This window comes from Alligator mississippiensis, chromosome 5 (assembly GCF_030867095.1).
Source record: "Alligator mississippiensis isolate rAllMis1 chromosome 5, rAllMis1, whole genome shotgun sequence".
Classification (NCBI taxonomy): Eukaryota; Metazoa; Chordata; order Crocodylia; family Alligatoridae; genus Alligator; species Alligator mississippiensis.
Genome location: NC_081828.1, coordinates 220,386,652 through 220,403,988, shown reverse-complemented (window position 1 = coordinate 220,403,988; position 17,337 = coordinate 220,386,652). Strand labels below are relative to the sequence as shown.

The 17,337-nt window shown below is 51.9% G+C and overlaps 2 protein-coding genes across 2 annotated transcripts in view; one reads left to right on the top strand and one right to left on the bottom strand.

Moving 5' to 3' along the window:
• Positions 1–17,337, bottom strand: part of LOC102574318 (zinc finger protein 850) — a 29,858-nt gene that overhangs the window by 4,285 nt on the left and 8,236 nt on the right. Inside the window, 5 exon segments of the mRNA XM_059729312.1 lie at positions 199–383; positions 5,971–6,087; positions 8,967–9,093; positions 9,584–9,756; positions 10,221–10,310. Coding sequence (XP_059585295.1) covers positions 199–383; positions 5,971–6,087; positions 8,967–9,093; positions 9,584–9,756; positions 10,221–10,310 — 692 coding nt within the window.
• The window catches only part of LOC132250969 (uncharacterized), a 41,516-nt gene that overhangs the window by 16,440 nt on the left and 7,739 nt on the right, over positions 1–17,337 (top strand). The window lies entirely within an intron of this gene.

Genomic DNA, 17,337 nt, shown 5'->3' with positions numbered 1-17,337 from the left:
GGAAGTGTGGGCTTTGCCCCGGTGCTGGGCAGTGAGCTCCTGCTTCCCTCCGAGGCCCTTTCCAATGCCTTGGCTGGGATGCAGTGCATCTTTCCAGTGGCTCTTTAGGTCTCTCAGCTCCACAAATTCTTCCCTGCAGCCAGGGCTCTTTCTGGGTTCTGCCCCTTCTCCACTGTCCCGCCCAACTGGAGATGGTACCTGGTTCACCGCTACATTCTTCATCTGCTTCTGGGGTCTCCCCTGACTCTTGGGCCGTTGATCCTTCTCAGGTCTCAGGGAGTCCATGTCACCAAAATTCCCTGGGGAAGCCCATGGTGGTTCTAGGTTTGCAGGCCTTTCTGCATGATTCTCCTCCTCAGCTCCACCGAGGAGCCAGGCACCTCCTGAGTGGGGAAGAGAAGCTCCAGATTAGTCCCTGTGCTGCTGGCAAGGGGCAGACACTGCTATCTCTTCTGCATGGATGGGCCCGAGCAGGCCTGGACTTTGGCCCTTGCGTTCCCTCAAGAAATCAAGGTCTTCCTTCAAAACCCAAAGTGCAGGGAGTGAGGGAAAGGCAGGTCCTTGTGGCGGGCTAATGTTCCCTCAGGGGAGTTCAGAGTCAGACTCTGAGGGTTTCTGTCCCAGCTGTCAGCCCCATCACCTCGGACCCTGCTGAGACAAGGACACGTGGCTGGTGTGCACCAGTAAAGATTTTTTGAGTTGATACTGATGGCTGATTATTAACGAGCCATATTGGTGGATAATGATTCAACTGGCAATATGCAGCCTGGCAGCTTGGAAAGCAGTAGGCCTGTTTGAATAGGGAACTATTCAATTTAGACTCGGCCGATTTGGATGCCAGAGATTTGATCTGGAGATCCAAATAGTTTTTCCGATTCGATTCGTCCAAATCACTTTGGAGGATTTGGAGGCAATTCGGAGATTTGGCCATAGAGTATAATGGAGAATCAATGAAATATCTATAACTTTGTCGTCTTTTGACTGATTCAGATGAAACGTGTAGGTATGGTAGCCTCTGCTGAGAGCATGATGTGGCGGGCCAGTAGCAGGTGCTCCTGCATTGAGCCACTCACCTCACTGCTCCCGACCACCTTCCAGGCTCCGAGTGCCTCCCTGGGGGCACCTCACGTCTGGCCAACCCCCTTCCTCCGGAGGCGCCTCATGTTTGGCCGACCCCATTCCTGGAGCACACCCGCTAGCCTGGGGGTAGAGCTGCCACCACCCAGGGATGGGCTTGATTCTGGCTCTGCACCCCTGGGAAACACAGGCCTAGTAGCCCTCGAGGGTACTTGACTCGCTTCAAAAACAGGGTGCTACCCTCAGTCGGAAACACAGGTAGTGGTCTCCCATAGTCAGCCAAACCAAGGAGACCCCAAGGCATAATCGAGACCCACTCCCAATAAGTCTCCTATGGTAGGTACAAAGGAGAACTGTATTGGTAACAAGGGGTAGGGTTGGACTAGGGTACAGAGTTGAGTAGTATCAGAGAAATCCCATAGAGCAAACAGGGTGGCTGGGTAGCCTTTGATCTTGCATCTGAGTTACTGCAAGCTATATATCCAGTTAGACCTCAGGTAGCTTACTCACACGTATCATCCAGAGGCAGGTGGAGTTTCCCTCTGGAGGCCGGCAGTTCATTGATCATGAGTTTTGAGAGAGAGAGCAAGTTTCAGATGCCCCAGCTCCTCTCTCTCTCCCCCTCTCTCTCAGTTTTCCTCATGGCTGCTGCTCCCTCCTCCTGGGGAGTCCTTAACTTGCATAGCCCTTATGACCTCATTTATCGGTCCAATGGAGGCCAGCATCTCTTTGCTGTCAGCCAACCAATTTGAAATGCATCACTGGTTGCTGGGCAGACTGGCAGTCTCTAGCCCACCAGGGTGCCCAAGCCCCTCACCCAGGTATGTGATGCCAGTCATGTAGGCACAGGGAGCAGGTTTCCCCCCTCCCTCAGGGATGTATCCAGCTCAGGTTACCTACAGGGATAGGGTAAGGTGTGTATCCTCTGCTGGGCCCATCCTAACCAAATTGTCACAGAGCAGAGTTTTGGGGGAGAAACAGAGGTAGCCTTCTGCCACACATGATGTGCCAAATTTCAAGGAGATAGGGGTGGGGGTTTCTGGGAAACTGAACCTCAAAGTCCTGAAAACAAAACTCATGTCACGTGTGTGTGTTAAGCCACAGGGGGGTGAAGACTGCAGGGATGGTATCTCTTGCTGAGGCCACAAAGCCTGCCATGTTTCAAGGGGATAGGTGCATGGGTTTGGAGGAAACTACCTCAAACTGCGGACAAGCAAAACTCATGACACGGGTGACGCTGTGTGTTTTAAGGCACACGAGGGTGAAAGCTGCAGGCCTGCTAGCCCCTGCTGAGGCTACGAAGCCTGCCAGCTATCGAGGAGACAGCCCTGCACCTCTAGCTGTTGACAGGCAAAACTCGTGTCATGGGTGCTTGTGCAACTGTCTCTCTTGAGGCACGGGCGGGGTGGGGGGGAAACTACTGCAGGCCTGGCTGCTAGGCCCTGCTGTGGCCACAAAGCCTGCCAGCTGTGGAGGAGATGGGTGCAGGGGGGTTCTGGGGCCCGGCACCCCGAGCTGCTCACAGGCAAAACTCGTGACATGGGTGCTTGTGCAACTGACTGTCTCTGTCTTGGGGCAGAAGGAGATCCCGGCTCCGTACTGATTCTTTCCTCTCGTTAGTCTGTGGTTTTGTAGGTGTTCATCCTTGCTCATTAACTCGTTATCTAGTACCTAGCTACTGTGTATTGAGCCAGCCCCTGAGTGAATCATGGTTGATTGGTAACACAGTAGCTTAGCAGCCGGGCCTGACCTAGTTCCCCCGCCTCCCTCTGTGCCCCGAGAGAGAGACAGCTGCACAAGCACCCATGACACGAGTTTTGCCTGTCAGCAGCGAGGGGTGCAGGCCCCAGAACCCAGAAGCCCCTGCACCGATCTCCTTCACAGCTGGCAGGCTTCGTGGTCAAGCAGGGGCCACCATCCCTGCAGCTGTCACCCTGTTGCACCTTAACACACACGGTGTCACCCATGGCACGAGTTTTGCTTGTCCGCAGCTTGAGGTGCAGTTTCCCCCAAACCTTTGCACCGATCTCCTCGAAACTTGGCAGGTGCTGTTGCCCCTGAAAGAGCTACCATCCCTGCAGTTTTCACCCCCCTGTGGCTTAACACACACGTGACATGAGTTTTGCTTTCATAACTTTGAGGTGCAGTTTCCCAGAAACCCCTGCACTTATCTCCTTGAAACTTTGCACACATCATGCTCTCAGCAGAAGCTACCATCCCGGCATGTTTCATCTAAATCAATCAAAAGATAATAACACTATAGATATTTCATTGATTCCCCATTATACCCTGTAGCCGAATTGCCGAATCTTTTCCAAATTGATTCGGAAAGCCTAAAGCTTCCAGCGATTCAATTCAGGGTAATAGACTCGGCCTCTGAATCATCCAAATCATCTCTGTATCCAAATCATGATCCACAGCTTTGCACAGCCCTAGAAAGCAGCGTTCAGCTGGTAAGTCTCCTGGGGAGAATGGGTGATCAGGGGGGCAGATCAGGGCCCCCATGGTGAGGGAGGGAGTAGGATGGAGTCATGGCTTGTCTGGGTGTTGTGGCTCCGCACACCGTGGGGGAGACGTGGGGCACGCGTCCCCTGGACCTGTGGGTCAGGCAAGGGCTGTGGCTGTCTCTTCTGAAAGGAGCAGGGCTTTGCTTTTTGCCTGCTTCCAAGGTAAGGTCTGGTGCAGGGAATGGGGCCATGGAGCTTTCCTCTGCTGACAAGCCCCAGCTGGCCTGTGTCACGAGAGTCTGAACCAGGTGTAAGAGCTTGGCATAATCCTGAACCTGGACTCTGTGCTGAGTCTGAGACTTTGTGACACTGAGGGACCTAGAGAGGAAATAGGAAGGGGGCAATTCTGGTGCAAAACATGGGGGATTTCCTTCCCACAACATGAAATACATAGGGAGTATGAAGAAGGCACTGGGTAATGTGGGGCCCCTGCAGGATATGCTAGGCAATCTGGTGGTTGCACCAGAGGGAAAAGCAGACATTTTAAACAAATTCTTTGCCTCCATTTTTTGTGCAGGGACCGGGACTCCCCCAAGATTTCGGACAGACTCAGGAGAGACTCTGCCAGGCCTAGGGTCAGGGAGGACCGAGTTAGAGAACTTCTGGAGGAGCTGGACATGTTCAAATCAGCAGGTCCAGATGCTCTCCAGATGTTGAGAGAATTGGCAGAGGTCATTGCGGGGCCCCTGGCACGGCTTTACGAGCACTCGTGGTGCTCTGGCCAGGTGCCAGACGACTGGAAGAAGGCCAGTGTGGTCCCCATCTTCAAAAAAAGGGAGGAGGGAGGACCCGGGCAACTATAGGCCCGTTAGTCTTACTTTCATCCTAGGAAAGCTCTTTGAGAAGATTATCAAGACGCACATCTGTGAAGGGCCAGCAGCAGGGATGGTGCTCAGGGATGGTTTCATTAAGGGCAGGTCCTGTCAGACCAACCTGATTGCCTTCTACGATCAGGTCACAAAATCACTGGATGCAGGTGTCATGGTGGATGTAGTCTTGCTGGACTTCAGGAAGGCCTTTGACACTGTCTCCCACCCCATTCTCATTAAAAAGCTAGGCGACTGTGGCACTGATGCCTACACAGTCAGATGGATAGCAAATTGGCTGATGGTCCGCACTCAGAGGGTAGTGGTAGACGGGTCATATTTGATCTGGAGGGATGTGAGCAGTGGAGTCCCCCAGGGCTCGGTCCTTGGGCCTGCACTGTTCAATTTCTTTATTAGGGATAACCGCACCTTGTCATACAGCCACAGATGCATCATAAGCAGGGCTAAGGAGGTGATCCTCCCCCTCTATGTGACACTGGTCAGGCTGCAGCTTCAGTACTGTGTCCAGTTCTGGGCGCCGCACTTCAGGAGGGATGCGGCCAGCATTGAGAGGGTCCAAAGGAGGGCCACTCGCATGATCTGGGGACAGCAGGGCAGACCCTATGAGGAGAGGCTACGGGACCTGAACCTGTTCAGCCTCCACAAGAGAAGGCTGAGAGGGGACCTGGTGGCCATCCGTAAACTTACTAAGGGGGACCAGCGGGGAATGGGAGAGACCTTGTTCCCCGAAGCACCTCCCAGTGTAACAAGGAATAACAGCCATAAGTTGATGGAGAGTAGATTCAGACTAGACATCAGGAGGCACTACTTCACAGTCAGGGCGGCTAGGATCTGGAACCAACTTCCAAGGGAAGTGGTGCTGGCTCCTACCTTGAGGGTCTTTAAGAGAAGGCTTGATGATTACGCAGCTGGGGTCATTTGAGCCCAGTTTTCTCTCCTACCCAGGGCAGGATGTCGGACTAGAAGATCTGCAAGGTCCCTGCTGACCCTACATCTATGAATCTATGAAAGCTTCTGCCATAGAGCCATTTAATGCAGCCTGAGATGATGCTGACACACTTCCTAGGTTCCAGGTCAACCCGACCAGAAGCAGCCAGGGAAAGCCCCAGCTTTTGGTTAAACAGAGCTTCTGTACATCATCTTGTTTTCCAGGGGGGACTACAAATGCCATCATGTCCTGAGAGAGGGTGTTACAGAGGTAAGGCAACCTTGGCTGAGGAATGAACTCTACATTACTAAGTGAAGGTGCAAATTTAAGATCATGGTACCCAAGGAAACCAGATCTGGGCCAATAAATCGAGACAGCAAACTCAATTGTCCCCTAATAGCTGTAATCATGGGGAGAAGAAAGGAAAAGTTGCTTGTCTCCATATCATTGGATATTCAGAAAGGGGGAACAACACCTGCCTGGACACGTTACAGTATAATGTACTGTCTTTCAGGTCAGCACCCTGCAATGGCAGCACAGGGCATGTCAGCAGTTCCCAGGCTGCCCTGGCACTTTGGGCACACAGCATTTCAGAGAGGGGAATTGGGTGGAGGGGACAGCCACAACTCACCTGGCAGCAGCTCCTCTGACCTGGAGATTTCCCCACCATCCTCATCATCACAGACCCACAGCTCCACCAGTCCTCGCTGGATGCGGCAGATTAAGTCAGGTGTGGGACCTCGATGTCCTGTTTGGTACAGTGTTTAAAGAGCATTTGTGACTGGGTACTGGATGCAGAATAACCAACCAGGATTTGGGGAATGGATCCAATGAACTCAACGTTTCATTGAGGAGGAAGCATTTAGAGTGAAAGGGAAGGCACTGCAGGGAGACTTGAAGAGATAATGGTCCTTGTCACACAAGTACTGGAGGAATGGTCATAGGAAACAAAGCCCAACCACTCCCTGGTATAGAAAGGGTATCAAACTGACAGTCACCAAGGACAGGCATGGAGATACAGTGATCCGCGATATACTAGGGAGCAAAAAGATAAAGCTTTTACTGTTTTCAAGGTACCAAAATGAAGAGACACTGGACACACTTACGGATGGATATCATTTATCTCACCAGTGCAACTCCGGTTAAAGGAATGGAAATGAGCTTATTCTCAGTGAAGGTTTAAAGTGAGGACCTGTAGCAGTGAAAAGCATCCATGACAGGTGGCTGAAAATGAAACTGTTTTCTGGGAGCCAGGATAAATCAGCATCGCCAGGGCACAGGACAAGATCTGAGCAGGGTGCGGGGCCCAGGGGAAATCAGCCTGTGCAGGGCCCTGCCTCCGGATGCAAGGAAGCTGGCAGCAGATTCAGCAGTGGAAAGGGGTGGGAGGGGAGGCGAGGTGAGTAGCCAAACACACCGGATTCAGTGGCGGATTTGGCGGCGGGGGTGCCGAGCAGCCAGGCATGAAGCTGGTGGCAGCGCAGAGTCACCACACCACTCTGCCCAGCTCTGCGGGGCCCCCAAAAAAGTGCAGGGCCTGGGGCGGTCACCCCAATTTGCCCCCCATCAGGTACAGCCCTGTATGTGGTCTTTGTTGAGCTACGGAAAGCATTTGAGCACTCCCCTTAGGAAATCCTCTGAGAGAAGTGGAGGGGAAAGAAAGCATCAGAAAAGCATACTGTCCCAGGAGAAGGTAAGTACCTCAAGCCTGCACACAAGCAAGAACAAGCCCCTGTATTAGAGATCCTCTGGAAATGAAAAATGGTTTTCACTAGGCCCTGCACACCTAGCCCACTTTTTCTTATCACAGTGATGGGTGTCTGATCTGCAGAGGGATTTTAGGAAGAGAATGAGAAAACTTCTGACAATGGCAGAGCAAGCTTGAGAGCACAGGTCTTAATGTAAGTACAGCAAAGCCAGAGTTTCTGGTGTATGAAGAAGAAGATATTAGGGAGAAATGTGGACAGAAACTTCCCGTGACCCCATGGCAGAAGTACCTAAGTTACATCACCTGTACATCTGTCACTAGAGGAAGAGTTCAGGAAATGCATCATCCACATGTAGCAGCAGAGGAGATTAACTTCCAGTAACTTGTACCAGGTCGTAACCAAAGGAGGAGAGAAAGGATTTAGATAGTACTACAGGTGCTATACATTGGTCCCATATCAGACTGCCACTGATATCGGGAAAATTGAGAGCGCTGGCAATCAGCTTATTTTGCGTGATGTGGCCATTAATGTCTCTAATAAATGACCCGTGCACGTGTGTAGCTGCAGCACGCACATGGCCAGGAGCGCAGCCTGGTGGCTTGGAGAGCAGCATTAGCTGGTAAGTCTGTTGTGGGGGAAGGGAGAGGAGGAGGGAAGGGATATAGGGGGGCAGATGGACGACCCCACGGTGCGGGAGGGAGTGGGGCTGGGGCAGGCACTGCTAATTCGGGATGGAGTGGGGCGTGGGACAGAACTGCAAGTGGCTGGTCCAGAGGAAACGGCTCCTACCCCTGCCCCTGCAAGCACCCCAGGAGGCATGGGGGGTGTGCCCCCAGATCCGCGTGAGGCAGGGCAGGGTGCCGATGGGCTGGGGTCGGAGCGGCACTGGGGTCTTCCCAGCAAGAAAGGCTGGGCTGGGTTGTGTTTGGGGTGGGTGGCAGCACTGCTGGGAGCAGGGGTACAGCATGGGGGGGAGGGGGATGTGCTGCAATGGCAAAGGTTGGAGTGGCTGCAGCCCCCCCATAACCCTCTTCCCAGTGCCGCTCCCACCCGCCCTGAGCTCAGCACTGCCCACCTCCTACCAGGAAGTCCCCGGTGCCACTTCCAGTCCCAGCCTGCAGTGGCAGCATGCCCGGGCACAAGGAGATCTGGGGGCACATGCCCCCATGCCCTCCTGGGGTGTGTGCAGGGGCGGGAGCCACCCCTCACCGCACCCTCCAGATGAACCACTCACAGCTCCGTCCTGTGCCCCACCCCTCCCCTGCTGAGCAATGCCTGCCCCAGCCTCAGCCCCATGTCCTCCCTCACCATATGGGCCTCCATCTGTCCCCTGCGTGCCCCTTTCTACCTCCCAGTCCTTCCCCCACAACAGACTTACCAGCCCAGCGCTTGTCTCCAATCTGCCTGGCTGCATATCAGAATCAGATTCGAATTGGCCAATATGGCTTCTTAAAAATCGGCCATCAGCTTCAGCCCAAAACATTTCTATTAGTGCAACCCTAGATAGTGCAAAACTGAGCACACAATGACTCTTAAATGTGTTTGGAAAGGACACACTAGTGAAGGAGAAAATTAGAAATATTTCCCAGGGAAGAGTGAATTGATGCACAATGAATTGAACAGGTCTGGACATCGACAGAAGGCAAAGGGAAATCATGTTGTCAAGAAACCACTGGATCTGTAAGCACCAGCAGTTACGAGAATCGGGAAGACACAAATGAAGGTGGCATAATAAAGTGAAGGAGGATCTATTAACATGCTATGTGAGAGGTCTGATCACTGATAGAGCAGTGGGGAGGAAGCAGACTGAAGCCACCAGCCAAAGATGCATGAGGATGAGACTGCTGAGAAACAGGAAGAAGACAATAAACTTCAGAGTTCACATAGCTCCAGGGAGAAGCAAGAACCAGCGCTTTACCCAGGGAGACGAGGGCTTGGAAATTCCTCAGCATCTGGTCCCGGTAAAGCACCTTGTCCTCATCTTCCAGCAGCTCCCACTCCTTCCGTGTGAAGTACACAGCCACGTCCTGAAACACCTCCTGGAGCTGCAGTCACAAACATTACACCATCAGTGTCTCCTCTTCCACTTGCTTCCAGCTCCCACAGCCCTGTCTGCAATCGCTCTGTACTACAACCAACTGCAGGCTTTGTCATGACAGGTAAGGGTGCAATATTCCCCAGTCTTCAGCTGACATGTGATGTGGATGCAGCTGTGGACCTGGGAGTTGATGTGTCAACTTTAGCCCAGCTCATAATTGCTTGGTACTTTGAGACAGCCTGGGCAGCACTTGTAGGCAGGGAGCCCCGGCTCCACGCACTCTGACAAGGCCTGCCCATGCCAGCACCCTCCTGGATACCTGCACTTGGGAGGGAGCTCCTGCTAATGCAGCTTGGTGTGTTTGCAACATCCATCACAACAGATTTGATGCTCTTTGGGTCTCTCTGCATCCCAAATTCTTTACACCACCCCTGGCTCTTCTTGTGCTCTGCCCCAGCTGTACTTGCACGCCCAAATGGACCTAGTGCCCTGCTCACTTCCAAGCTTTCCCCCTGCTTTGCAGGTTTGCTCTGCCACCTCTGCACTTGGCCTGGCTCAGGTGTCAGGAAGCCCCTCTCCTCCAGTCTCCCCAGGGAAGTCCTCTGCAGCTCCAGGTTAACAGACCCGTCCTCAAGAGGCTGCTGCTCAGCTCTCTGCAGGGTCCCAGCACCTGTGGGGTGGAGAAGAGAATGCTCAGGTGAGCCCTGGTGCTGCTGGCACGGGGAAAGCCCTGCTGGTCTCCTGTACGGGCCTGGGACAGAGGCAGCCGGAGGCTTCAGTGTGTGGAAGAAGGTGGAGGCAGAAGAATCCAAGTCCCACAAGTATGGCTAACAGACCTCCACAGGCACGAAGCTGGAGATGAGCCCCAATAAGTCTATCCCAGTGCAGGGTGGTGATCACAGCACCATGACAGAGCCTGCACGAATATCACTGCCTGGGAAAGAAGCTCAAGGGATTTAGGAACTCTATCAGATTGACACATGAAGGGTAGGGGGAGGGGAAATGCAAGGTCTGTCTTCTCCAGGGAAAACAAGAACAGGCACTGTGTTGGAGCACTGACCCCACCAAAATATGCCAGCAGACAGGCGGATGGTGCCTCCTGCTGCTGGAAAGGGTAGAGCTACCGCTCCTTACCTGCTCCTTGGGGAGGGCCTTGTCTGGGGCACCAGCGTGACGAGCTTCCATCTGCTGACAACTCCCAGGTCTCTCTGGTGTCAGGAGAATCTGCAGCAGGACAAAGGCCTGGGTTAGCTGCACCTGAACCAGGGAGAGGCCCCTGGGGAGTCTCATTTCCCTGTCACCTGCACCAGCCCCTTATTCAGCACAGATGGTTCACAGAGGCATGAGAAAGGGCAAGCAGAGCACTGATTGTTAGAACAGCAATTACGGTGGATACAAATGAATGATTTTTTTAAAGGATTTTTTTTTACTTAAATCAGATTTTATATATTTAAAAGGTTTTGAAATTTTTTTAATGATGCTTATTTAAAAAGAATAAGCCTATATAAAAGATAGTATCAAAAGTCTTTCTAAAATCAAGGTATACCACATCCACTGGTCTCCCCATATCCACAGAGCCAGTCACATCATAGAAGGCAATAAGGTTGAGTTTTAACGTAATCTTAAATTAAAACGGTCTCCCACTACATTCTCTCAGGGAAACTAAGGAAGTACAGGCTGGATGAATGGACTGTAAGGTGGATAGAAAACTGGCTGGAGCACTGGACTCAGATGTTATTAATCAATGGCACAATGTCTAGTTGGCAGCTGGTATCAAGCGGAGTGCCCCTGGGGTTGGTCCTGGGGCCGGTTTTGTTCAATGTCTACATCAACATCCTGGAGGATGGCATAGAGTGCACCCTCAGCAGGTTTGCAGGTGACACCAAGCTGGGGGGAGCAGTAGAGACAGTGAGGTAGAGCTAGGATTCAGAGAGACCTTGACAAATTGGAGGAGTGGGCCAAACAAGATCTCATGAGGTTCGACAAGGACAAGTACTTCGGATGTAACAATCCCACTGTGGGAAAGACTTAACTCCATCAGATGAGGAGAGAAGGTGGCGGGACGCCACACCAGAAGCGAAGCACCGTGAAAGTGAATCTGTGGTGCTCCCGCCCACCACAGTGAAGGAGGAAAAGAAAAAAAACCTGCTGAGTCAGAAGGGGCTGGGATCAGCTCCTACGTCAGCCTGGGCACGCTTTGTAACAGCGTGCTGGGGCCGATTCGCGGGCCGGAACACTGCAGCTGGGATAAAAAGCCCAGCAGGGAAGCAGGACCAGAAGTGAGGTCCCCAATCAGCCTGGAGGGGCCAAATATTGAAAGTGGTCCCAGCACAGGGACGTGGTGGCTACCCCAGGAAGGGGTTTCAGTGAAGAGAGAAAGCCAGAGATGGCTCCATAATTTACCGGAGGAGGTGCTGTGGGAGACAGAGATCCACAGTGCAGACTGGATTGCTACAGAACCAAACCACGGCAAGTATAAGACGCCAGTAGAGAACGGGATGCTGGGGAACACGACAGTTGTTAACCCACAAGATGCATAAGTAAGGCAAGGTACGGCTGTGATCAAATGAGTAAAATAATGTCTTGGTTCTGTCGCAGGAAATCTAAAGGTCTAAGACACCAAAAGAGTGTGTCATAATAATCCAGGTGGCTCAAGCAACAACATCGTCAGATGGCATTAGGTGGGGTGTAGGGGAGGTGGAGCCCTGAGGGATGACTCTGAAACTCATGCTAAGCTTGGGCCTACTCACAAAGTTAAAATACAGAATACTGATGCTAACTGCATATTGCAAGAGGATGCAAATTCATGGCTAGGCCATGTAAGAAGGAATAATGAAGCTTCCAGCTTACCTTGCTATATTCAGGATGATTTCAAGCAGACTTTTAGTTGCCTGGTGTGTAACCATATGAAGTGTCTTTCCCTGATTAATTAGTATGGTAAATATTTCTTTTGTGACTAACTCATGTTTATGTGCAGGAAGAGACATTCTCCATATGTAATAGATGTCTCCTCCTGATTGAGTATGCTTTTCCTTGCTGTTAATCAGTTTCTTGATATGTTCCAAACTGGATAACCTCTTGTTACTGAAGAAGGTAACTCATTCAAATGAGAAATTTCTGATAACCAGTAATCAGCAGGTTTTTCCTGTCAATTATTGCTTGGGACTCTGTCTTGATTTACACAACTAAAAGAATGCTTTGAAGATGCTGAACTAAGGGTATAAAAATGCAGTAAAACAGCAAACAGCACACACGCTTCAAGAGTGAGAAATCTCTCTAACAGCAGTTGCTGATGCGCCTGACTTACTCAAGAAGCTGAAGAGAAACAGACTGCCTCTTCGTCACCATTTGGTGAGAAATCACCACCTTATAGCTAATTACTAGACTTTGATTTGGTTTGGAATCACTTGACTTGATTTTAAATACTTGTAGTAAATAAAGCCTTGCCGTCACTCATCGAACGAGGTGTCGTGTCAATCCCTGGGCTAGTCTGGAATGCTAGGTTTTTATTTGCTAACACCGAGCAGGAAGGACAAACAGAATGACCGAAGGAAGGCACCAGGGAGGACGGGACAAACCCTCTTCCTCCCCATCAAAAATTAATTTTCCAGCAAAGATGTGGCAGGTGAGACCCCTCCTGGGATACCCACTGAGGTCCATAGATTCATAGATGTTAGGGTCGGAAGGGACCTCAATAGATTTCATAGATTTCATAGACATTAGGGCTGGAAGGGACCTCGGAAGATCATCGAGTCCAGCCCCCCGCCCAAAGGGCAGGACGTCAGCTGGGGTCATAGGATCCCAGCAAGATAAGCATCCAGTTTCATCTTGAAGGTGTTCAATGAAGGCACTTGAACAACCTCCGCTGGCAGGCTGTTCCAGACCTTGGGGGCTCGGACAGTAAAGAAATTCTTCCTTATGTGCAGCCTGAAACGATCTTGTAGTAGTTTATGACCATTCGACCTTGTCATCCCTTGGGGCGCTCTGGTGAACAAACGTTCCCCTAGATACTGGTGGTCACCCCTGATAAACTTGTAGGTGGCCATCAGATCACCCCTGAGCCTGCGCTTTTCCAGGCTAAAGAGCCCCAGGGCTCTCAGCCTGTCATCGTAGGGTCTGCTTCCCTGAGCTCTGATCATGCGCGTGGCTCTTCTCTGGACTCTCTCAAGCTTCTCCACATCCTTTTTGAATTGTGGAGATCATCGAGTCCGACCCCCTGCATAAGTAGGAAAGAGTGCTGGGTCTAGATGACCCCAGCTAGATACTCGTCTAACCTCCTCTTGAAGACCCCCAGGGTAGGGGAGAGCACCACCTCCCTTGGGAGCCCATTCCAGACCTTGGCCACTCGAACTGTGAAGAAGTTCTTCCTAATGTCCAGTCTAAATCTGCTCTCTGCTAGCTTGTGGCCATTATTTCTTGTAACCCCCGGGGGCGCCTTGGTGAGTAAATCCTCACCAATTCCCTTCTGTGCCCCCGTGATGAACTTATACGCAGCCACAAGGTCGCCTCTCAACCTTCTCTTGCGGAAGCTGAAAAGGTCCAGTCTATTAACAAGCTTGTTCTTCCCTTAAAGCAATGGCAAAGCTAGAAAAATCCATACGGACTCAACGCACAGGAGAAAGGTAGGGAAATTTACACCCATGCGCTGGTACAGGCTGGGGGCTGACTGACAGGGCAGCAGCTCTGCAGGAAAGGAGCTGGGGGTGACAGTGGAGAAGAAGCTGGATATGAGCCAGTAGTGTGCCCTTGTTGCCAAGAAGGATAGTGGCATGACAAATAGGTCCAGGGAGGTGATACTTCCCCTCTATAGGGCGTTGGTCAGACCGCAGTTGGAGTACTGCGTGCAATTCTGGGCGCCACACTTCAAGAAGGATGCGGATAACCTGGAGAGGGTCCAGAGAAGGGCCACTCCTATGGTTAAGGGCCTGCAGACCAAGCCCTACGAGGAGAGACTAGAGATACTGGACCTTTTCAGCCTCCGAAAGAGAAGGTTGAGAGGCGAACTTGTGGCTGCCTATAAGTTCATCACGGGGGCACAGAAGGGAATTGGTGAGGTTTTATTCACCAAGGCGCCCCCGGGGGTTACAAGAAACAATGGCCACAAGCTAGCAGAGAGCAGATTTAGATTGGACATTAGGAAGAACTTCTTCACAGTTCGAGTGGCCAAGGTCTGGAACGGGCTCCCAAGGGAGGTGGTGCTCTCCCCTACCCTGGGGGTCTTCAAGAGGAGGTTAGACAAGTATCTAGCTGGGGTCATTTAGACTCAGCACTCTTTCCTGCTTATGCAGGGGGTCGGACTTGATGATCTATTGAGGTCCCTTCCGACCCTAACATCTATGAATCTATGAATCCTGGGCATCCTAATTCTGATTGCAAGCAAGAACCCAGACTTAGTAGGGCTCACAGAAACCTGGTGGGACCCTACCTACGACTGGGCGGTGGGCATTTGGGGATACACCCTAGATAGAAGAGACAGGACAGAGAGGAAAGGTGGGAGGGGGGTTGCGCTCTATGTCAAGAGCACCTCACATCATCAAGGATTAGCTTCGGGTTAGAGGAGGATTGGACAGAGACACTATGGGTCAAACAAGGAGGGCATGGAGAAAGGGACCTTACGGTGGGTCTACTACAGACCACCCAACCAGGGGGAAGAGCTGGACGAGGACTTCTCCAGTCAGCTTATGGAGGCGGTTAGGTCAAGGGATGTTATTGTCATGGGTGACCTAAACTACCCAGACATTTGCTGGGAGGAGCAGACAGCCAGGTCTGACCGCTCGCGTAGGTTCCTGGCTGTATTACAGGACCTTCACCTTACCCAGGAAGTGCACAGCCCCACTAGGGGTAACGCCTTGCTGGACCTGGTCCTGGCCATGGGGGATGACCTGGTGAGGGGACTGCGGGTCCTTGACCACCTGGACAACAGTGATCATCACCTCCTGGATTTCATTATCCAACACACGGCATCTAGGACTCACACCAAGGCTAAAGGCCTTGACTTCAGAAGGGCCAACTTCAACGAGCTCAGGAGACTAGTGGGGGAGGCACTGAGGGCCCAGAAGGGAGAGGAGATGAGAGTCCACGAAGGATGGTCATACCTTAAGCGGGCAATCCTCTGGCCCAAAGGATAACAGTCCTTGAGAGAAGCAAGGGGGGTAAGAGTGCTCAGAGCCACCCTTGGCTCAGCAAGGGCATTCAGCAATGCCTGAGGACTAAAAGGGGGGCGTACAACCAGTGGAAGGGAGGAGCTGTCACCAAGGAGGAGTACTCTTCCTCGGCCTGGAAGTGTAGGAGGGCTGCTAGGAAGGCGACGGCAAAGATGGAGCTCAGGCTAGTGTCCAGGATTCAGGACAACAAAAAGCCCTTTTTCAAGTACATTGGGAGAAAGAAGAGGGCACCAGGCAATGTAGGGCCCCTGCAAGACACAAACGGTCATTTGGTGGCCAAGCCAGACGAGAAAGCTGATATTTTTAACAGTTTCTTTGCCTCTGTTTTCCTGAACAGGGACCAGGATATCCCACCTACCAGAGGTAGAGACAATCTTGGGGATACCTCTATCAAGCCCTCAGACAGCGCAGATGTAGTTAGGGATCTTCTGGAAGGGCTAGACATTTTTAAATCTGCAGGTCCAGATGCCCTCCACCCAAGGGTGCTGAGGGAGCTGGCAGGGGTCATTGTGGAGCCCTTGGCTCAGCTGTATGAGCATTCGTGGTCATCTGGCCAGGTGCCGGTGCATTGGAAACTGGCTAATGTGGTCCCAATTTTCAAGAAGGTGAGGAAGGGGGACCCAAGTAACTATAGGCCCGTAAGCCTCACCTCAGTGCTCGGGAAGCTCTTGGAGAGGATCATCAAGGAGCACATCTGTGGGGGGCCTGTGGGGGAGATCATGCTCAGGGGCAATCAGCATGGGTTCATCAAAGGCAGGTCCTGCCAGACCAACCTGATTGTCTTTTATGACCAGGTAACTAAATCCCTGGATGATGGTGTCGCTGTGGACGTAGTCTTTCTAGACTTTAAGAAGGCCTTTGACACTGTCTCTCACCCCATCCTCATCAATAAATTAAGTGACCGCGGCATTGATGCCTGCACAGTTGGATGGGTAAAAAATTGGCTGATGGGGCGCACCCAGAGAGTAGTGGTGGATGGATTGTACTCAACCTGGCGAGATGTGAGCAGCGGGGTACCCCAAGGCTTGGTCCTCGGGCCCGGACTGTTTAACATCTTCATCAGCGACTTGGACGAGGGGGTGGAAAGCACGCTGTCCAAGTTTGCTGATGACACCAAGATCTGGGGTGAGATGGACACACTTGAAGGGAGAGAGAGGCTGCAACTAGATTTAGACAGACTACACAAGTGGGCAGATGAGAATAGGATGGGGTTCAACGTAGACAAATGCAGGATGCTGCACCTGGGGAGAAGGAATCCACAGCACACATACAGGCTGGGGAGTTCCCTTCTTGAAAGCAGAGGTGGAAAGGGATCTCGGAGTCATTATCGACTCCAAGATGAACATGAGCCGCCAACGCCAGACCGCAGCCAGCAAGGCCAGCCAGACCTTGTCATGCATCCAAAGGTGCAGCTGAAGCCGGTCCAGAGAAGTGATACTCCCCCTCTATGTGGCACTGGTCAGGCCGCAGTTGGAGTACTGGGTCCAGTTTTGGGCACCGCACTTCAAGAGGGACGCGGAGAATCTCGAGATGGTCCAGAGGAGGCCACTTGCATGATTAGTGGCCTTCATGATAGACCCTACGGGGGGGAGGTTGAGAGAGCTGAATCTCTTCAGCCTTCACAAGAGATGGCTGAGAGGAGATCTTGTGGCCACCTATACATTTATTAGGGGAGGTCAACAGGGAACAGGGGAAGCGCTGTTTACTAAGGCGCCCCAGGGAGTGACTAGGAATAATGAGTGTAAACTAGTTGAGAGTGGTTTTAGGTTAGATATTAGGAAGACATTTTTCACAGTAAGGGTGGCCAGGATCTGGAATGGGCTTCCAAGAGAGGTGGTGCTGTCACCTAGCTTGGAGGTCTTCAAGAGGAGGCTAGATAGTCACCTGGCTGGGGTCATGTGACCTCAGTCCTCTTTCCTGCCAGGGGCAGGGGGTCGGACATGATGATCCATTGTGGTTCTTTCCGACTCTACAATCTATGAATCTATGAAATCTCTTGATTTTTAACAGCTTGTCTCATTTTGCATTCCTATAGCACGTTTCGAAAGACTGTTTTTTTCATACCTGAGGAATGTCTGACCATCTTT